Here is a 19,859-nt window from a genome sequence, read left to right on the forward strand (position 1 = left end):
AAACTTCCCAAAACTGGCTAAGTTAAGCATTTATGCATTCATGGGAAATTACTGTACTGTGACTGAATGGAACGCAGCTTCTCTTTCAGTGGTGCAGCTGCTAGAAGTTTGAAGACCTGCCGGAAGATGTGCATACAGACCAGGCTGCCAGGATGAGAACTGAGGACCCCTGACCTATGCTGATTGCTTGGTATTAAGCTTGGGGGACATGAATATATCCAAAACAGCCTGTTTTGCATGGGACTTTTGGAAAAGGTAAGGTCACAGGGAGATTACATTACAGCGCTGTGGTATGTATGACACTGTACTGACCCAGAATTGCCTGGGTATCCCATAATCATCCACAGCAGGGGTGTCATTTTTTCTAATAATGAGGCAGAAGATGCATCCCGGGAATGGATTTGTGTTTACTGAAACATGCCACAGCAGTCTAACCTCCCCCTTTCATTTTTCAGCTGCACGCAGACTGTGCTATTGCGCTTGAGCAAAACGATCATCCGCTGCCTGTTCGATCCAGTATGTTTAACCACCAGGGCGATGAAACAATGGAAGCATTAAAAAAATCCCAATCATTAGATAAGCTGCTTCTCATGGTATCTCCCATATGGACTCAGCATACAAATCACAAATCACCAATCACATTTCATATTTAATATTCTTTGAAAAATATTTTGTCTTGTGACTGTTTTAATGGCGAACAGAGTACTACCCATCTATTCTGTTCTCAGGCTGCTCTTACTGAAGTTAATAGTTTTTAAGGTAATATAAAAATATATGACTTTCATTCTCTGGTAACTTTGGCCTTATTTGTAGCGGCCTATTTTATAACAAGAACAGATGTGTGTTGCTTGCAGACACATTAGTGTAGATGCTGCCTACAGCAGGAGCAGTCCTTCTTTAATCGTCTATTTCTTACCACAGTCCCAGTAACCATCCACAACCTATTCCATTCTCATTATGACAGCATTATGGTGAGACAAGCTCCGATCCATACAAAAGACAAATACTCACAATGAGAAGTGTTGTTCGGTACAAAACAGTGGCAGTGCTAAGGCCTTGAAATTAAAACAAAAATACATATATAGGGCTGATTGAACCTTCGATCACAAACCTGAAACTTACACAATCCAACGAACGTTGTACACGGTTACATAGCAAAATGTTCATGCACTTGGATGTGTAGTGATGTCTGTAAATAATAAAAAAGAAAAATACATGAGCAACAGATGAACAACATTTCTGATTGATTATTGATTCATGCAACTTAGGCTGGAGAAAACCACCGTGTGATGAAAATTAATTAATTAATTAATAAATCAATGTGTGAAACTTGCCTTAGCAGGTAGGGCACAGAGACAGCGACAAGAGCCAACAAGGCCAGGATAAGTGCTGCAACCAGTATAGCTGTACAGGAGAAATGGAGGGAAAACAAGGTTTTGAGCCAAAATAGACAACTGCTGGGACCATGCTGTGTACCATGGTAAACTACTGTATAAGTACAGGCGGTCAGTGTTTCTCAAAATAATGATAAATAGTGACTGAGCCCATCTCGAGTACAAAAGTTGTTCACCTCACCATCAGAGATGTTTCATCATCTAAGCACATTGTTAAAACAGATTACTGGATGAAGTTACTTGAAGTTATTTTGATATCAATTTGACCAAACAATTAGTGAGCCACAGGCAAAAAATTGCAAGAAAGATATTTCAACACGAACAGAAATGCCCCACTGAAGCAGTACTGTGAAATCTTCCATAAAGACACCTATCTGACAGAGAAAGTAATACTGTGAGAACAAATGTGTGCTATTTGCTTATTAATAACTTTAGCAACTTGAACAGTCCAGGGTGTTTCTTTGGCACGAAAGAGCTCAGAATAATATATTTACTGTCCTAAAATGTAGACTCATTTGTCTAGCAGAGCATTATAATATTCAGTACTGAAAAGATAAATTAGGTATCTCCTGTCTGGCCTTCCAGCTACTGTCATTAAACACCTCTACGGCTGATACAAAATGCTGCTGCCTGAGTTGTGCTTGACTTGCCAAAGCGTTCCCATGTATCTCCTCTACTTGTTTCTCTGCACTGGCTTTCCATAGCTGCACGGATCATATTTAAGACCCTGGTTATGGCCCACAAATGCATCAATAGAACTGCTCCCAGATATCTAGAGGACTTGATCAACCGCTACACTCCAACCAGACTGCTACACTCTTCCACATCTGCCCGCTTGGTGGTCTCACGCACATAAGGTAAAGCACGAAGGTTCATGGTTCTGGCTCCGTTGTGGTGGAACGACCTTCCCCTGTCACTCAGAACTGCTGAATCTGTCTCTACATTTAAGAGTCTTAAAACTCACCTCTTCCAGACTCACTTCTCCCATAATCTCTTAAGTGCATGTTAATGTGTACATGTTCAATAACTTTATCATAACTGTTGACTAACGGATACACTTTTATGGAGCTTATCATGTGATGGAAATGTTTGTTACAATTTTGTGACTAGAAATAGTCGATTAATGGATAAACTCTTATGAAAATACTCATGTAGTGTACATTGGTTCATATGGTGGAAAGTAAATCACGTGTCTCCATCTAAGTCTTTCTACTGATGTAATGCAGAAATTGTACTTTCTATGAGATGTATGTCACTTCAGAGAAAAGCATCTGCTGAATGAATACATGTAAATGTAAATGTAGATACTTCCAAAAAGAGACAAAACATTCAATTTTAGTTATTATAACTGACTCAAAGTATTTAATTTCAGACTTTTTACTCTCCATGCATAATAATTCACTGGTTATCCTTTACATATCAGTGGAGAGGTAAGTAAAGGAATTATTCCCACCCATATACCAATAGTCACAGAAATTAAAAGTTGTTTCCAAGTGGATTGTTCATATTTTGTTCTGCCTCTGCAGTTAATTAGTGTTTAAACCTTGCAAACAGAATCTTATCAAGCGTTTGAACATCATGACAACAAACTAAAGTCTATAATTTTTTCATACATTGGTGTATCTGGTGTATTATCATATGCGTACCCATCTCAGAATGAAACAAGGACCTAACTGAACAGTTTGACTTATAGCCAAATAGTTCCCGTCTCAGGATGAAATGTCTGCTTTGGTGTCTATGGACACACTACTTCAGCTGCAAAATATCCACCTGCATAATCAGGCAAAAAGTAAAATTAATTTTTTTACCAGAAATCTCCATGTGCTATGAGATGGGAAGTTGTTTCACCTGTTCTGGCAGAAATCAGGTTCCCTTCAGAAAAGGTCTTACATTTAATTATTTAGCAGATGCTTTTCTCCAAAGCGACTTCCAATGAACTCTATGTAGAGTTATCAGCCCACACACCTTATTCACCGCGGTGACTTACACTGCTAGATACACTACTTACGATGGGTCACTCATCCATGCATCAGTGGAACACACTCTCTCCGTAACTGCCCCACCTGTACAAGGACAATGACCTTGCACTACCCCACTCATTTTCCGTCAAGGCAGGATTCACTCGTACTTTAACCCTTTTTTTGCTCAGTTAAAGTTTGGCACATCATTAAACCGTGCGGGTAATGGAAGCTCATCGCAGCGCAGTGTAGACTTTAGTCACATTGAACGCACATCACTCTCTCATAATGGCTTCTTGGTCCTAAAAGGTTGATCTGCAGCATAATCTCCAGTGTTATAAGTAAAGCTACATTAAGGAAAGAGCAGCTTTTAAAGTCCCATTACCTCTTTGTCCCAGAGGCTTTCTAATGTATCTTCCACGATCCTTAATTCTTGGAGCAATGTGAAAAAACAAACAAAGAGGCTTTTTTTCAGCTGTTTTTGAAAAAAAATACATGTGCAAATCTAGTCAATACCAGCTGTACTCCCGGGAGGTCCGCTAATCACTCCTGGGCAGAGATTTCACAAGTAAAATGTAGTTCTCCCTAAATTCAGTTAAGACCATTAAAACACTTTTAGACAATGTTTGTTTTTTCTGTTTTTTTTTTTTTTTTTTGGTTAAATTATTTGTTAACTTTGTGGGCTATTTCTTATTAAACTACAACTTATGCATCTGTCTGAATATTTCTTTAAAGTGCATTTCTCCGCATATGTCTGTGGAAATGCTATTGTAATGAAATGTTTAAGGGAAATTATTTCAGTGGCAATTAATCTAAATTTTGGAGGCTGTAACTCAATTCAAGAAATTATTGGATAATTTTATTTGGCATTAGCTGAATAATGGGTAGATTAATAAAATCATCTCACAACTGCTGTCTAGGAAAACTCCTTAGCAGTGTCCAGTATCTCTCATGGTCAGAAATCTGGGCAGCTTTCTGACTGAATTGCTGGCACTATCCCTTAATAAAGTGTGCACTATATTCCAGAGTATAATTTACTATTTTAACCAATTTCGAATATATTGAAAAAACACACAAAAGTAAACATGTAAATATATATAATGTTGTTGCATCTTCTGTGCCCTGAAGATGTCCAGGTCACTGGATCTCTTAGTTTTATCTGTAATATGACTACGGTAGTATAACAATATATCGGGAGATCAAATGACCGGTGCCTTGTAGTCAAAGGACCTAGATTTCAAACCCTGCTTTTCCTGCAATACCCTTGAGCAAGGTACTTACCTGAATTGCTCCAGTGAAATTTCCCAGCTGTATAAATGGGTAAATAATTATACATACCTCAACATTGTAAGTTGCTTTGGAGCAAAGCATCAGCTAAATAAATAGATGTAAACCCACTTGTAAGTAAGTGGCCTAGCTATAGAAACACAACACTGTAGCATGCTGTGAAAAAAAAAAAAATCTGTTAGATGAATAAATGATCCTCTGGGAAAATTATATGAGGTATATCATATAAAATACATAAATAAACAACACTGCATGGTTTTGAATGTTTGGTTGTCAAACATAAATTAATTCCATATAGTGAATAGTAAAGTGTAGGTAAAGACAGTGGGTGTCTCACAGCAATTAAATGAAGAATGAAGAATAATTAAAAGTAAATCATAATAATATAAAGTGTAAATACATCGTGATAAATATAAATACACTTCAAAACTGCTCACAGCCCAACCTCTGCTGCTGAATCAGATGGGCCATTTTCTGGCGCAAGCTTTGTTTCTTCCAGAGCAGAAAATGGAAACTCAAGAACAAGGAAGCGCAGAAGCTAGGATGTCCTTACCTTAAAAGGTAAAGTCCTCACAGGAAGCGTTTCAAAGCTGAACAGGTGAACCACCATGAGGGCAACTTCACAACAAGCTCTGTGCTGACCTGGCCACTCTGCCCCTTTGGGGACCAATATTGATACACCACTAGTCACATGACATCATCTCAGCTTCATCGACCTACAGAGATACATTGGTCTCACTGTGTTGAGAAGCAGCCCATAGACTTGTTTTAGCCTGAAGCTGATCTCTGAGTACATCGACCCCAGATGGGACAGCAAAGTCAAGGTCAGACAGACAAGTGCCTGTTTAAGAGTTTTCCACTCTTGACAGAAAAGACCACCTGCCTTTTGATGGTCCCCTTGGGACCTTTCTCCTAGAGGACTACAATTGTGACTGGAGATACCTCCCGTGTGGTGCTGAATGCCCTCTGGGGGAACCCATCATCAAGGGCAACTCTTCTGAAAGCTGGTGATTAATTTTAGTTATACATTCTGGCCAGCAAATGACCTTTTTAATTAGAATCCAGATGTCTTATGATGAAGACTTTTCAGCAATAATGATAGACACTTCCTGTCATGTACCCGTTCTGCATGCAACAACAGTAATCAGTGCTCATGGTATGAAACAGAGGTCAAAAGTCAGCATGATGGTTAAAGATCTTGATGAGGTCTTGCAGTTGTACTCTTTTCCAAGGTACTAAATTGCTTTTGATAAAAGTGGTTGCTAAGCAACCACCCAACAACATCGATAGCAGCAATGTACTGTACACTTAAAATTTAGAGCAGAGCATTTAAAGTGTTTTCAGTAAAATTCGGAACAACAGAAGCAGGCAGGGGAAGAAGGCAGCAAAGCAGGGTAACTCAGACTTGCTCTAGTTGAGCGCTGACCTGTTCACTTCAGAGGAGACGTGCGATTACCATCAACGCCCCTCTCTTTGACAGGTCAAGGAGCAACTCTGGGTGACGGTCTGCCATACCCTCCCCCCCTCCACTGGCACACGTCACCCACTGATGAGGATGTAGCACTGCTCAGTGAAGGTCAGAGTGAGGTCACAACGGATTGCAAGTGATGCACATTCATGTCTGAGACAGTACAAGGTCTCAGCCAAACAATAGCCTCTATTGTCTTTGGGTTATCAGCATCCACTGGACAGACAGACAAGCAAAGGGGGGAGAGACAGTTCAGTTACCATTGGACATACAGTAGTATGACGATGTTCTAACTGCAGATCATGATTACATTTATTCATTTAGCTGACACTTTTCTCCAAAGCAACTTACAATTATTTACCTACTAATACAACTGGGTAATTTAAGATAAGAACCTTGCTCAAGAGTATCACTGCTGGAGGTGGGATTCAAACTGGTGACTTCCAGATCCAAAAGCAGCAGCTCTAATCATCAGACTATCACCTAGACCTGAGTGCAAAGGCTTTTATTTTTAAATGACTGATGTCACAGGAGCAATTCATGTGTTGATTCAACTAACTATGCATATATGCAAAATAAAGACTAATAATTCATTTATTATATTTTCTACATTTACAGATTTTTTCGCATTTACCATATGAAGCAGCTTACGACATTGTCATTTACAATTATTTGCTTATTTCCACAGCTGATTAATATTTAGTGCATCAGTTAATGGTAACCCATAGTAACCCAGGGTTGTCCAGGGTTACAACGGCGGGGGGGTTCACACACACACAGGTTTTTCGAGGTCAAGGTGGCTGTTCTAACCACCATGCCACCTGCAGTCCCTTTATTGTATTTATTTACCCAACACACTACACCCACAGGTTTCACCCAGTAGCAGTGAATAATGGCAGTAATTCTCGGAGTAACGGCAGTTTTTCATGTCTGGTGTCGGGGGTGGGATACTGTTCTCTACGGTAGAATAGTTCCTGTGATCACTGCAGAGGGAAGGTGGTGTAAAGAATTTCATTGCCTCTGAAACAAGCTTGGAAGCTGCAGTAAAGCTGGCTGAGAAATGAACAGGGCAGAGAAAAAAGACAAGGTAAAATTCAGTGTGTAAAGCACACGAGGCTCGGACCAGTTTTTTTCCCCCCACGAAAATGTATAGCCTGTATTTCTGATGTATAATATAACATTTTATTTATCAACCATTTCTTGACATCTGTGTATTGCAAAGTAATGTTTAGCTCGACTAAAATTTGCTTTTGCGACAAGTCGACATTCATACAACGCGCTCCGGCGAGTTATAAAATGTTTCAAGACCCGATAATGTCTTTTCAGTTATTGTACGCAGGTTTTGAGTAATGCGCCTTGACAGTTCAATCATGATTTGAGGTGGGCCTTTCAAAATTCAACACATTAATGTGAGGCTACGTCACTGCTGCACGGGACCATAAAAAGGAGACCGTCCACTATCTAGGGAAATACTGGAGGTGTCGTTTTGGATGGGTAACTGTCAAAGTATTTAATAGGATTACACATGCCTTTTTATGAGGTGGGGAGTTCAAGTATTGATTTAATATAATCCTAGATGGATCCCCCCGTTCTGGCTGTGCCCCTGTGATGAGACGCGAGTTCCCCTTTGACACCTCATGATTCATTCATGTCGAGGGCCGCGTGTCCTGCTTTAGGAGTTCCTCCATGGTGAAGCTCCCGTCTATGTTTTCTCCGGCATGGGCCAACAGCCTTCAGCGCTCCATTCTGACCATCTTGGTCCCAGCCTCAGTTACACCCCCCCCCCCATTTCTGCACTTCTGTACTTTGGCGCTTTGTAAGCCTGGCTTACTGCCACCTTCACGGACTCCCAGAGAACACTTTTCCTCAGCTTTTACTCTCCTTCATGCTGCCGGTAGTAACACTCCTCCTTTCTCCCCCAGAAGACGAGTTCTGCCTTGGACCGATATGTCTTTTCATTAATCTTCTCTCCAAACTTCGCCAAGTTCACGTACCTAAACTCTTGGCAGGTTTCCTACTTGGGAAATTACAATTCAGCTCACACGGACTTACACTAAACGCATTGTTTCCTCAATAAATTACTATTACAGACACACATACAAACATACTGTGGATACAAGGTTTCTCATGAAGCCAATAAATCACAGTTTTTTTTCATAAATCCCGTTTTAATTAAAGTCATTATATATAATTTTATGTTTACTAATTATACATAATATACATTTGCAGGTTGTATATTGTATACGTTTCTATATTTTATGTATATTGTTTAAATATGTGTGTGTGTGTGTGTAAAGGACTGATGAAGGATAGATATGAAAGATATACAAGAAGGATAACGATAAACATAAACAATAAAGACAAGAGTAAGCCAAACTATTTCATCTTTGATTTCCATAGGTACTTTAATAACCTGATTATAAAAGTAGCCTTATTATAGGCCGTGGAATGACGGCCTCAAGAAAGGAAGGATTTTGACCTTCGCACAATTTGTATGATGAAAACGTACTCCTGTGCATCGCGGCAACATAATAAACGGCTGCATAATTCGCCAAGTGCAGGTGTGACATGATCTCGGAAAGTACTCACGTAAGTAACTGTTGATCGGATTTTTGTCAACTGTCAGCATGCAGGTGATGGTGGAAACATCTGACTGTTGGACCCATACTAAGTAACGACCTGCTTCTCCATATGTCTTGCTCCAGCTGTAAGTAAATAAATAAACAAGTGAGGCCTGTAAACAAGATCATGGCCATAAATAACTGCACAGCCAAACCCATTGTGTCCTGTTCCAAGAACCCAAATGCACCTTAATGTCACCCTGGAAACACTGCCGGAGTGACATTGTCACGTCAGAGGACTCCTCGTTTATCAAAGCAGCACCCTGGCAGGAGGGGCACCGCTACCCTTCCAAATGACCTCCTGTGGTGGGGGGGGTGCACCATGAAGAAAGTGAACGCGTCTCACATGTAAGCGAGGCCGCCGGTGTCTTGTTCCTTCGCTGAGGTTTGCATAGCTCATGGGCGACACCTACAGTCCATGTGTGCCGCCCCCCCCCCCCCCTTTCACAGGCTCCAGTTTCATCTCCCCAGGAGGTGCATCACGAGACCTTATTGATTGGAATGGGGAAGACATATAATGCTATCACTTAGAGTGTTTCTTTTCTTGGGGGGGATGAATCAATAGTGGCCTGGTAAGGGACCTCTGCATCGATCAGAAGGAACCCTCGACTCTGTTCTCGGCGAAAGGAACAACTGTGCCTCGTGAAACAAGATACTTGGCAGTTGGTTTAAAGATGCCCCCCCTCGCCACAATGAAATCTCTGAGCCCTAACACCACGTATGCCCTGGTTGTTTATAAATACCACCCCTGTGTCCTCTTCCCTAGGAACTTTCCCAGGTTTACATGGCCCCTTGTAGCTCTGAAGTCTTAATGGGTCTCTTTGTCATTATTGAATGTCAGTTCTTATTAACCCCTGAAAGGAAATTAAATCGATACCCAGCAGAATAATTTGAAAGAGGTTTCATTCTGGAGCAGCAGATCACACACAACAGATCACAATTAAAGGTAAAATTTAGTTCACGCTAAAAATTAACTAAATGGTGCAGGAAGGTCAAAAGAAGATAACACCTAGAGAAAGGCACTGGCTAAAAATAATATATAATGACAATGAAAATAATACTAATACTACTGTTACTCGTATTGCTAGTAACAGCTCAGTATTGTTACTAGTACTGCTGCGATTAATAATAATAGTAATAATAGTTATTTATTCTTTCTACTATTATACTGTTGCTGCTGTTTTTCAGAACACACACAAATTAAAAATGTTTTTGACACATTAGGTCTCAAATCCTAAAGAATCAGCATGTGCTTTTCCTAACAAATTTTAACAGTTGTTAAATACTAATAAGCAATAAATTAAATAGTTTAACTGCTGCATATTGCGGACATTACCTGCAGACACTGCTGGCGTTCTCAGCCTCCACAGTGAAAGACAAGGAGAAACGGGTGCTGATGACCACTGAGGAGTTGCTGGGACAACCATTAAGTGAGACCAGTGGCTGGTAGAGACACTGTAGGACAAAGGAGCAAGAAGACCTTTGAGCATCTTTCCATCGTACTACAGAACAATAAAGGCACTCATGAATTTCTGGAAGAATAGAAGAATTCAATACTGAACGAATAATGGAAGGGAAACTGGTGGAACTGCAGCTCCTGGTCACATTGAAAGGGGATCAAATTCTTGTGAGAACAGTAAAATATTTTGATTGAAACTTTCCAGAAGGTTAAATAGTTGTTATTCGGTACAGTATAACACTCAATTTTTTTCTATACAGTTCCTCAAATATTATTGTATTCTGTGGATTGATTAGCTGCAAAAAATCAGCTCTCTGTTGACAGATCTACTGTTGTTTAAAGTAGCAAATACAGACTAATAGTAGAGAACAGTTTCAATGGTCACTGACTACAGAGAGTAACTTTCTGCATTTAAGCTGCTTTGCTTAGCCACAGTGGGGTAAACATGTCCTCTGTATTTACTGGCATATTGAAAGCATTGGGCAGCTGGTAGCATGGTGGTTAGAGTTATTGCTTTTGTACATGAAGGCTGCAGGTTTGACTCCCAGCTGTAGTACCCTTGAGTAAGGTACTTACCCTAAATTGCTCCAGTAAAATTATGTAGCTGTGTAAATAATTTTAAGTAACTTAACACTGTAAGTTGTTTTGGAAAATAAATATGAGCAGAGAATTTGTTATGATTATGAGCAGAAATCAGTCAGTTTGTCTGTGAAAACAGCAGACGGCACATTGGAGTAACACCCCACCCCCTAGGGTCTGTCTCACTGGCTCTGGTTTAGTGAGCAACAGAGCAGCCCTGGGGGGGAATCTGAACATTCACACCACCCTCACATGACACACAAGCTGTTACCAAGAACCATGCGCTTCCTGCAGTGCCAGATAATACTCTCCATTGTGGTTATTACTTTATATCTTCATTACATTATATACATTATATCTTCCTATCATATGATGGGTCCTGCACAGAAACACTAAGATAGAAAAGATGTCAAGCACCCCTTCATTGTTTTTTTCTCCTCTGCATTCAGTGTTTATGTTCAGTTTTAAAATGTGAAAAGACAGTACATTAGGGCCAACTGACTTTGAAACAAGTCATCCATATAAACAATGTGTCATTGTGAACACAGGAATCCAGCCGACGATTGACTCAATTGCAGGTGCTTCTTTATTCAAAGGGACCGGCAAGCGAATGGTCAGAGATAGGCATGGGTCAGTCGATTTGCAAACGTTGTTCCGAAGGATAGACAGAGGAAGAAACCAGGAGGACAGAAGCAGAAGATCAAGGAGCCAAAAAGGAAAAGCACAAGGGCTAGGGAAGGGCCACGAGAAGAACATGGAGCACTGCGGTTTGTGCTGAAGTTCTGCACTCAGAAGCGTCTGGGCTACCTCTTCATCCCTTGACTCCAAATCAACTGCAGGTGTGGTCAATTGGGCAGGTGGTCGGGGGGCATGACAGTATCCACCCCTACGGACGGCTCCTCCCGTCCGACACCGAGCAGGGGGACGACCCTGGGGGCAAGGTGCTGGCCGGTCCACGTGATCCCTGTGAAAGTCCGAAATGAGAATAGGGTCCAAAATGTCCCATATGGGCACCCAACACTGCTCCTCTGGCCCATACCCCTCCCAGCTGACCAGGTACTGGAGGCCCTCACACCGCCGTCGTGAATCTAGCAGTGCTCATACTGTCTATTGTCCAAAGGGGGTAGGTCCACCAGGAAGTCCACTGCCATGTGTGACCATGGGCGCAAAGGCACTGGAAGGGGTTTGAAGAGAACAGAGGGTTTCTGTGTCCGAGTTTTGACCTGGGAACAGGTTTTACAGGCTTCTATGTATTCTAAGATGTCGTCCTTCATTGAGGGCCACCAGAATTGTCCTTGTAGGAGAGACAGTGTCCTGCGCACACTCGGATGCCCAGCCATGGGGGAGTTATGTGCCCACTGGAGGAGGGAGGTTATCATCCCTGCTGGCATGTAATCTTTGCCTTCGGGCTTTTTTGAGGGCCCGGGCTTGAGCGTCTGCACAGCCCAGAGGTCCTGAAAGAACTGCTACCGGATTGGGGCCACCACGCAGTTCTTAGGCACGATCAACTTAGGACTCTTGGGCAGTGGATTGGGGTCATGTAGGTGTGAGAGGGCATCAGCCTAGGTGTTCTTAGACCCAGGCCGGTAGGATACAGTAAACTGGAAACGGGTGAAGAATAGGGCCCACCTGGCCTGGCGAGGGTTGAGCCAACAAGCGGTCTGATGGTACTCGAGGTTCCGGTAGTCAGCGAGAACTTGGAAGGGATGCGCGGCCTCCTCCAACCAGTGTCACCATTCCTTGAGGGCCACCTTCATGGCCAGCAGCTCCCAGTTTCCGATGTCGCAATGTTGTTTGGCCAGAGACAGTTTGCTTGAAAAACAGGGGTAGGGATGGAGCTTGGGACGATCACCCAACCTTTGGGACAGCACTGCTCCCACACCTACTACCAAGGCATCCGCCTCCACCACAAAAGGCAGAGTGGGGTCTGAGGGACAGAGCACAGGTGCAGATGTGAAGTGATCCTTCAGCTACTGAAAAGGGTGCTAAGGTCTATTGGTCCAGGCCAACTGGGGACCCCTACCTGCCATCAGGAGGGCAGCGATGGAGCTGAAACCCCTGATAAACCCCTGACAAAAATTTGCAAACCCCAGGAACCACTGTAGGGCCTTCACGGTTGTCGGTCTCGGCCATTCCAACACCACCATTGTCTTATCGGCGTCCATGGCTACCCCTTCCCTGCTAAGGGTGAATCTGAGGAAAGACACCTGAAGCTGATGAAAAAGTCACTTTTCTCCTTTCACGTCAAGGCCTTTCTGGTGGAGCCGCTGTAAAACTGCCCATACTATTCCTAAGTCCTATAGAAGGCAAGGATGTCATTGAGATACACTAAAAACACAGTCATTGACCAGGTCCCTGAGAAAAAGGTTCACAAAGGCTTGAAACATGGAGGGTGCGTTTCATAACCCAAAAGGCATAACCCGATATTCATAATGCCCCAGAGTGGTGCTAAAGGCCACTTCCACTTGTCCCCCTTACGTATCTGGATCAGGATATGTGCTGCGGAGTTCTAGCTTCATGAACACTGTGGCTCCGTGCACCTGTTCCAATGTGGCAGTGATCGGGGCAAAGGGTGCTAGTACCTGCCTGTGATGGCGTTAAAGCCTTGATACTCTAAACACGGATGTAGACCACCATCCTTTTTTCCAACAGAAAAAAAATGCCGCGGAGGCTAAAGAGGTAGAAGGATGGATGATACCTGCGGACAACGCTTTGGTGATGTACTCATTCATTGCTTTCTGTTCCGGAAGAGGCAGGGGATATTTTTGGCCACGGGGTAGTGTGGTGCCGGGCAGGAGGTCAATGGCACGGTCCTAGGGTCTATGAGGTGGAAGGGCCACCGTCTGGGTCTTACTAAGCACCTCGCTGAGATTATGGTACTCTAGAGGGATCATCACCAGTTATGCCCCCTCCGGGCTTTCCACTGAAGTGGCTCGGCAGGGAAAGAGCAAACATGAGCACGCGCATCATTCTCCCCAGCAGACCAATTTCCCGGTGCTCCATCTGAATGCCAAGTCATGCCTGAAAAGCCAGGGGAAGCCCAGGATTCCAGGAGAGTTTGGCACTTTAATTAGGAAGAATGCAACCTCCTTCTGGTGGCACACGCCAACCGTGAGTTGTAAAACGTCCGCGCAGAATTTCACAACCCCGGTTCCCAGAGACTGTCCGTCCAGAGCGCTGACCCATAACAACACGTCATAGTCCTGCCTTGGGACATTATGGGTCCTAGCGAACCCGGTCTCCATAAAGCACCATGCCGCCCCGGAATCCACCAAAGCATGCGTATATATCTTGTCTCCCTCCCAGGCTATCTCCAGCGGCACGGTTAGTTGTGATTCAGGTTGGTGAGGAGTATTGACCTGAAAATCCGGGTGGGCTTCTCGGAGGGGTCAGACGTGACAGGAAGCGTGGAAGTGACCGGGAGCGCCACAATAGAGACAAAGCTTGTCCTGAAAGTGGAACTGTCTCTCGTCGGGGCTGAGACAACTGTATTCGATCTGCATCAATTCTGACGTTTCCCCAACAGTCTCGGTGATGGGGAAGTTCATCCATGGTTGGGCGGTCTGTTCCCTGGTGAGGTTATCGATAGTAATGGTCGTCTTTATGAAGCGGTCGAGTCCCAGTCCTTCCCGCGATAGATGAGCTCGGTCTGGATACGTAGGTGGAGCTCATTGTGGAAGATGGCCAGGAGGGAGGCGGGGTTCCAGCTGCCTTGTTCGGATCCGGAACTCCAGAGAATAGTCGACCACCATCGACTTGCCCTGTTAGATCCACAGCAAGCGGTCTCTGGCAGCATGGGTGGAGAGTGGGTGGTCGAACACCATTTCGAACCACTGCCTGAAGTCTTTATAGGGGGTGTCAGTGTACGTCTTCCAGACAGCGGTTGACCATAGGCGTACAGGGACGATTAACAGGGAGAGCAGGTAAGCGATCCGGTCTTGGTCTTTGAGGTACATCTGCGGGGCACTGGAAAACATGAGCTCGCATTGCATTAAAAACCCTTCGCAGTTGTCAGGCGAACCATCATACTTATTGGGTGCTCTTAAGCAGAGGTCGGCGGGGGCGTTTGCGGAGTGTCCGTCGTTGGTGTCGGGCTCAAGTGCTGTGCGGGGGTGGTCCCAGTTTCAGGAATTCCCTTCTCCCAAAGCACCTGTGTGAGCCTCTGGAGAGTCTGAGCGATTCGGTGCAGGGATCGTTCGTGCATGCTCAGCCTCACGTCTTACGAGTAGGTGGCATCCTGCAGTTGGTCTGGGACTGCTGAGTCCGCGGGTAAGGCGGAACCTTCTGTCATTGCAAACACAGGAATTTAGCTGGCAACGGACTCAATCGCAGATGCTTCTTTATTCAAAGGGACCGACAAACGGATGGTCAGAGACAAGCACAGGTCAGTCGATTTGTGAATGTCGTTCTGAGGGACAAGCAAAGGAAGAAACCAGGAGGACAGAAGCAGAAGGTCAATAAGCCAAATAGGAGAAGCACAAAGGGCTAGGGAAGGGCCACGAGGAACCCATGGAGTGCTGCAGTTTGCTCAGACGAGGTTCTGTACTCAGGAGCATCTGAGCTGCCTCTTTATCCCTTGGCTCCAAATCAGCTGCAGGTGCGGTCAGTTGGACAGGTGATTGGGAGGGTGTGACACAATGTTTTGAAGCTCATCTCAAGTAAAACTATTTATTTCAAGCAACCAAACCACTGGTCAGCACAATTGTGATAAGTGGAAAGAAAAGTAATGTGTGGGTTAAAATATTTCATTACTAAAGGAGGAAAATGGAATTTCTGAACCTTAAAATGAAGGGAATTCAAAGGGTAAAGTAACTTTAAGGGTTGTTTATAAGGGGGTCATGTTCTGTCTGCTTCGGACAGTTACACCAAATCCGCAGACAGCTCAGCATCTCAAGGTAGCATTCAGCACAAATGTACCACGAGTCGTTACTTTGCTTCTCATGCTTGGTTATGGATGCAGTGTCAGTGAAATGTCTACATGCTGGTCATGCACTGGTTGGACTACGTGGAGGAAGCCATGCTTGAGACGTGTGCCTTTTGACACCAGGTTTGAGAGAAAGTAAACCGTATGGCAATGCTGCCCTCATTTCACAAACTGATTGAAGTAAGAAAGTGTGTAAATGAGAGGCGCCAGTGCGGTACCCTGTAGCAGTGGTCATTGACGTAGGAAACTCTGATTCTGCTCTGCAGCTGATTGTAAATTGTGAGCAGGGCCTGATCCATGTCCAGAGAAAGGCCTGCAACAAAACAGAAGTAGACCTTACAGTGACTGAAACATATTACTGCTTATTATCATACAGTGCATTCTGATATGCATAATACACTTCTACATATTGAGTTCGGACAGGGGCAGCTGGGCCTCTCTGCTCTCCCTTTTGCCACCGCGACCCTTTTAGGACAAGCGGGACAGAAGATGGATGGATGGATATTGAGTGATTCACACACACACACAGACCGAAAGCGCTTGCCTCAAGCAGGGGTGTGATAAGCTGGAGCCTAACCTAGCAACATAGGGCATAAGGCTGGAGGGGACACACCCAGGACAGGACACCAGCCTGTTGCAAGAGACCCCAAGCAGGGCTCAAACCCCAGACCCACTGGAGAGTAGGCCCTGGCCAAACCCGCTGTGCCACTGCACCCCCTTGAGTGATTCCGTCTCTCTCATTTCACTGCTTACTCCAAAGCAGCTTGTACTGCTTGAGATCTTCTTTAAGAGGCCCTCCTAGGACTTGAATCAGCATCATTCAGATTAGAAGTCTCTGTCTCTCTGAAACTTGACACTAAATAATAATGAGTGAAATCAATGTGGATTTGCGACTGTATCGATACATGCAAACTCTTACCACGAAATGGTTATTTAACAAGAACCAGTCTTTTTCACCTGACATAATAGGTGTGTAATTACACACACACGTTGTCTAAAACCGCTTGTCCCAAGCAGGGTTGTTGCGAGCCGGAGCCTAGCCCGGCAACACAGGCTGCAAAGCTGGAGGAGGAGGGGACACAGCTAGGATGGGACGCCATTGCATCGCAAGGCACCACAAGCAGGACTCGAACGCCAGACCCACCAGAGAGCGGACCCAGCCGCACCGCTGCGCTGCCGTGCCCCCCTTATATGTGTAATTAACTATTCCATATGTTGGTTCAGCGGAAATCATACATGTTGTAGAAGTTAGGTAAGAAGAATCAGGTTCAAAAATCATAATTATTTATTCGTTTTATGAGTTTAAGATTTACATTTTATAAGATTAAATACTTGACAGAAGAATGATGACCACCTCTGTAGGGGTCATAAACTTTCAAGCATCACTGTAGGTTAAGGTCCATTATAGCTTTACTTGTTATAATTAAATTTAATTGTGATAATTAGGGAGAGAGTTGTGGAACAGAAAAGAATGGCCATGCCGCTCTCAGAAAACGTCAACTGCTATTACAGCAGGCAAAATAACAAACAGCATGCATACATTTTTTTGCCCCTATGGTATTAATTCAATGAAAAAGAACTGTAAAGTAATGGGAATTTCCATTGGGATCCTACGTTTTGTAATGAAAAATGAGTTTTATTTATATACTCGTGTGTGAGTGACAGAGAGAGTGTGTTCCACTGATGTACGGATGAGTGACCCAGTGTAAGTAATGTATCTAGCAGTGTAAGTCACCTCGGTGAATAAGGTGTGTGGGCTGATAACACTACACAGAGTTCATTGGAAGTCACTTTGGAGAAAAGCATCTGCTAAATAAACAAATGTAAATACAGAAGTTAAAAAGGCCCTGTTAGACTGCTGTATTAATGAACTTAAAAATAAAAATATTAATCGCACTGCCAGCTGATTTTTTTTCCCCATTATACTTTGCTGCCCTGTCAGCTCACAGTCCAGTACTACCTCATATTTTTATTCAACTAGCTGTTTTTCAGAGGGAAGTACAGGCACAGCACCATGCTTATGGTCACAGACCTAAATGATGTTAAGTCCCAGCTTGAGAAGAAGTCCTGTCGTAGTACTCTTGAGTAGGACAAATATCCTGCTTTACTCTGGTAAAACTCTTAGATTGCAAGTCATGGTGGATAAGCAAATGAGACATGCAAAAAAATATTAACTATGCTTGAAGAGGCTGGACTGTGAAGCAGACGGGAATAATGACAATCTCTTCAAGGGCTCTATGAGAAACTCATCTGCACTGCTACATCAGTCCAGAAGACCACGATTCAAGGAGATGCTCCTGGCAGACAGGCCCAGTGACGACCCAAGACAGAATTTATTATGCAGCTCTTAGCAAATGTTATCGTAACTGCTGTTAGAACGGCATGGCGATAAACAATAAAAGCTGGAACTGTATAAAAGGGTGGAAAGGGGCCAGAATCTTTTTCTTTTGTCCTCTAAATGCCCACATTAGCAGTACTTACGTTAAGTGTAAACTAATGGACACTTCCATCGCCATATTCTCTTTAGTTATTAAACGTATAATTGCAAAGACAGAGAACTGAGCTATACATCAATCAGCGAACGCTAAAGCAGCGGCTCACAGTGAAATCGAGCATTTGGTTATTTTTAGCATTTCACCACCGGTGTTGCGTAGAGGCGTCGAAAGAGAGCCTATATGGAGACCTTACCTGCATCTCCCCGCTCTTTGGCAAATCCCGCTGCGAAAGGCAGAAGGAAAAGGAGAAAAGCAAGCCGTTCCGTAAGCCTGGGCTCCATTTGTGATTTATAAAGCATTCCTTGGGACTTCTGCTTTATGGCACCAAAGCATGTGGGCAAAGTTCAAGGTGTATGCTGTATGGAAGGTACAATTAATGTCATGATGTTGACTGGCTTCACTGATACCATAACAGACAGTTTTTTTTTTTTTTTTGTTTGTTTGTTAGGTTTCTGATGCATAGAGGGTTTGGGTCTCAACACTGCATCCTCAAAGGCAATCCTTCTCTTTTCCTCGAGGGCAGTTCGCAACACCAGAGGACGCTCCAGGGGAGGGAGGATGCCAAGATGGAACCCGAGAGAGACTTTCCCCCATCCTCCGAGGAAGGTCTCGGTGCATCCTGACAAGCTCCACGTCCAGCTTCCTGAGGGCGTACCATGTGCTTCAGCCAGTACATCCATCATCACATTTCATATAAACTTGCCATTGTGCCATTTCTTTCATTCTGCCTCCTGTCTATTGTCTATTTTCAGGCATGACTAAGACAGACCGGGAATGACCAAAATAAATGTGGTTATTCAGTACAGAGATGTTTATCTGGAGTTTTTTTTTTTTTTTAATATTTTCTTATATTTTGAAGTTCTTATTGTTCTAAGAGCCTAATCTCAAAACTGATCATTGGTTATTGATCAGGCCACTCAGGAGACACCCTACTGCGAAAGGAATCATAGTGTATTACACAGATTACAATGTCAATCAACTATCTGATCGAATAAATAGTCATTCATAGTCAAAATATGACATTTAAGTGCTGAAAAAGTATTTTTCTCTGGCTTTATGAGTTTGTGGTCAGGAAAGAAAAAGCGGCTGTTGTGCTGCAGGGTGTTTCATCTCTGCAGCATCTGGGCACATTGTCTCTTTCTATTTTCTAACCCCTGAATTTGAATGTGTGCGCTAGAGGTGAAGTGTTATGAAATTATTTCTAAATGCAAACAATGATTTTTATCTGCCATCCTTTATGCTGCTCTTTAATAAATTTTTCAGCTCTTCAGCTCACACTGTACACCGAACTCCAAAAAAAAACATTTATTCACTAGTTCTACCCCTTTCCTTTTCGTTTCAGTAACTAGGCAATTTCCTGCTGTACATACCAAGTATGTACTCCCGACCTTCAGACAAACCTAACAGACTCATCTCAGCGGACAGCTGACTGTTTGTGTATCACAGCATAACACAACATGATGCAGTGTGAAATACGTGACACAAAACCAATTAATATTTGAAAAGCAATTTCACATAAAGACACATACAGAGTGTCTGGTGAATCACTTTGCTCTGAAAGTGAGTTCCAGCTTGGAGCACGAGGGCGAGACTGGGACATGCTGGGACACTTCCTTGGAAAATGATTAACCGATGAAGTCCAGGCGGACCTTCTCTGCAATCGAGGACGCAAGA

General features: G+C 43.5%; 1 protein-coding gene across 1 annotated transcript in view; it reads right to left on the reverse strand.

Moving 5' to 3' along the window:
* Window positions 1-16,510, reverse strand: part of LOC108932733 (heparan-alpha-glucosaminide N-acetyltransferase) — a 59,966-nt gene extending 43,456 nt beyond the window's left edge. The window contains exons 1-5 of the mRNA XM_018749300.2: window positions 16,444-16,510; window positions 15,909-16,003; window positions 10,065-10,183; window positions 8,697-8,812; window positions 1,335-1,404 (exon numbers count right to left, since the gene is read on the reverse strand). Coding sequence (XP_018604816.2) covers window positions 1,335-1,404; window positions 8,697-8,812; window positions 10,065-10,183; window positions 15,909-16,003; window positions 16,444-16,510 — 467 coding nt within the window. The remainder of the gene's footprint in view (window positions 1-1,334; window positions 1,405-8,696; window positions 8,813-10,064; window positions 10,184-15,908; window positions 16,004-16,443) is intronic.
* Between the last annotated feature and the right edge of the window lie 3,349 nt (window positions 16,511-19,859).

The sequence above is a fragment of the Scleropages formosus genome, chromosome 4 (genome assembly GCF_900964775.1).
Source record: "Scleropages formosus chromosome 4, fSclFor1.1, whole genome shotgun sequence".
Classification (NCBI taxonomy): Eukaryota; Metazoa; Chordata; class Actinopteri; order Osteoglossiformes; family Osteoglossidae; genus Scleropages; species Scleropages formosus.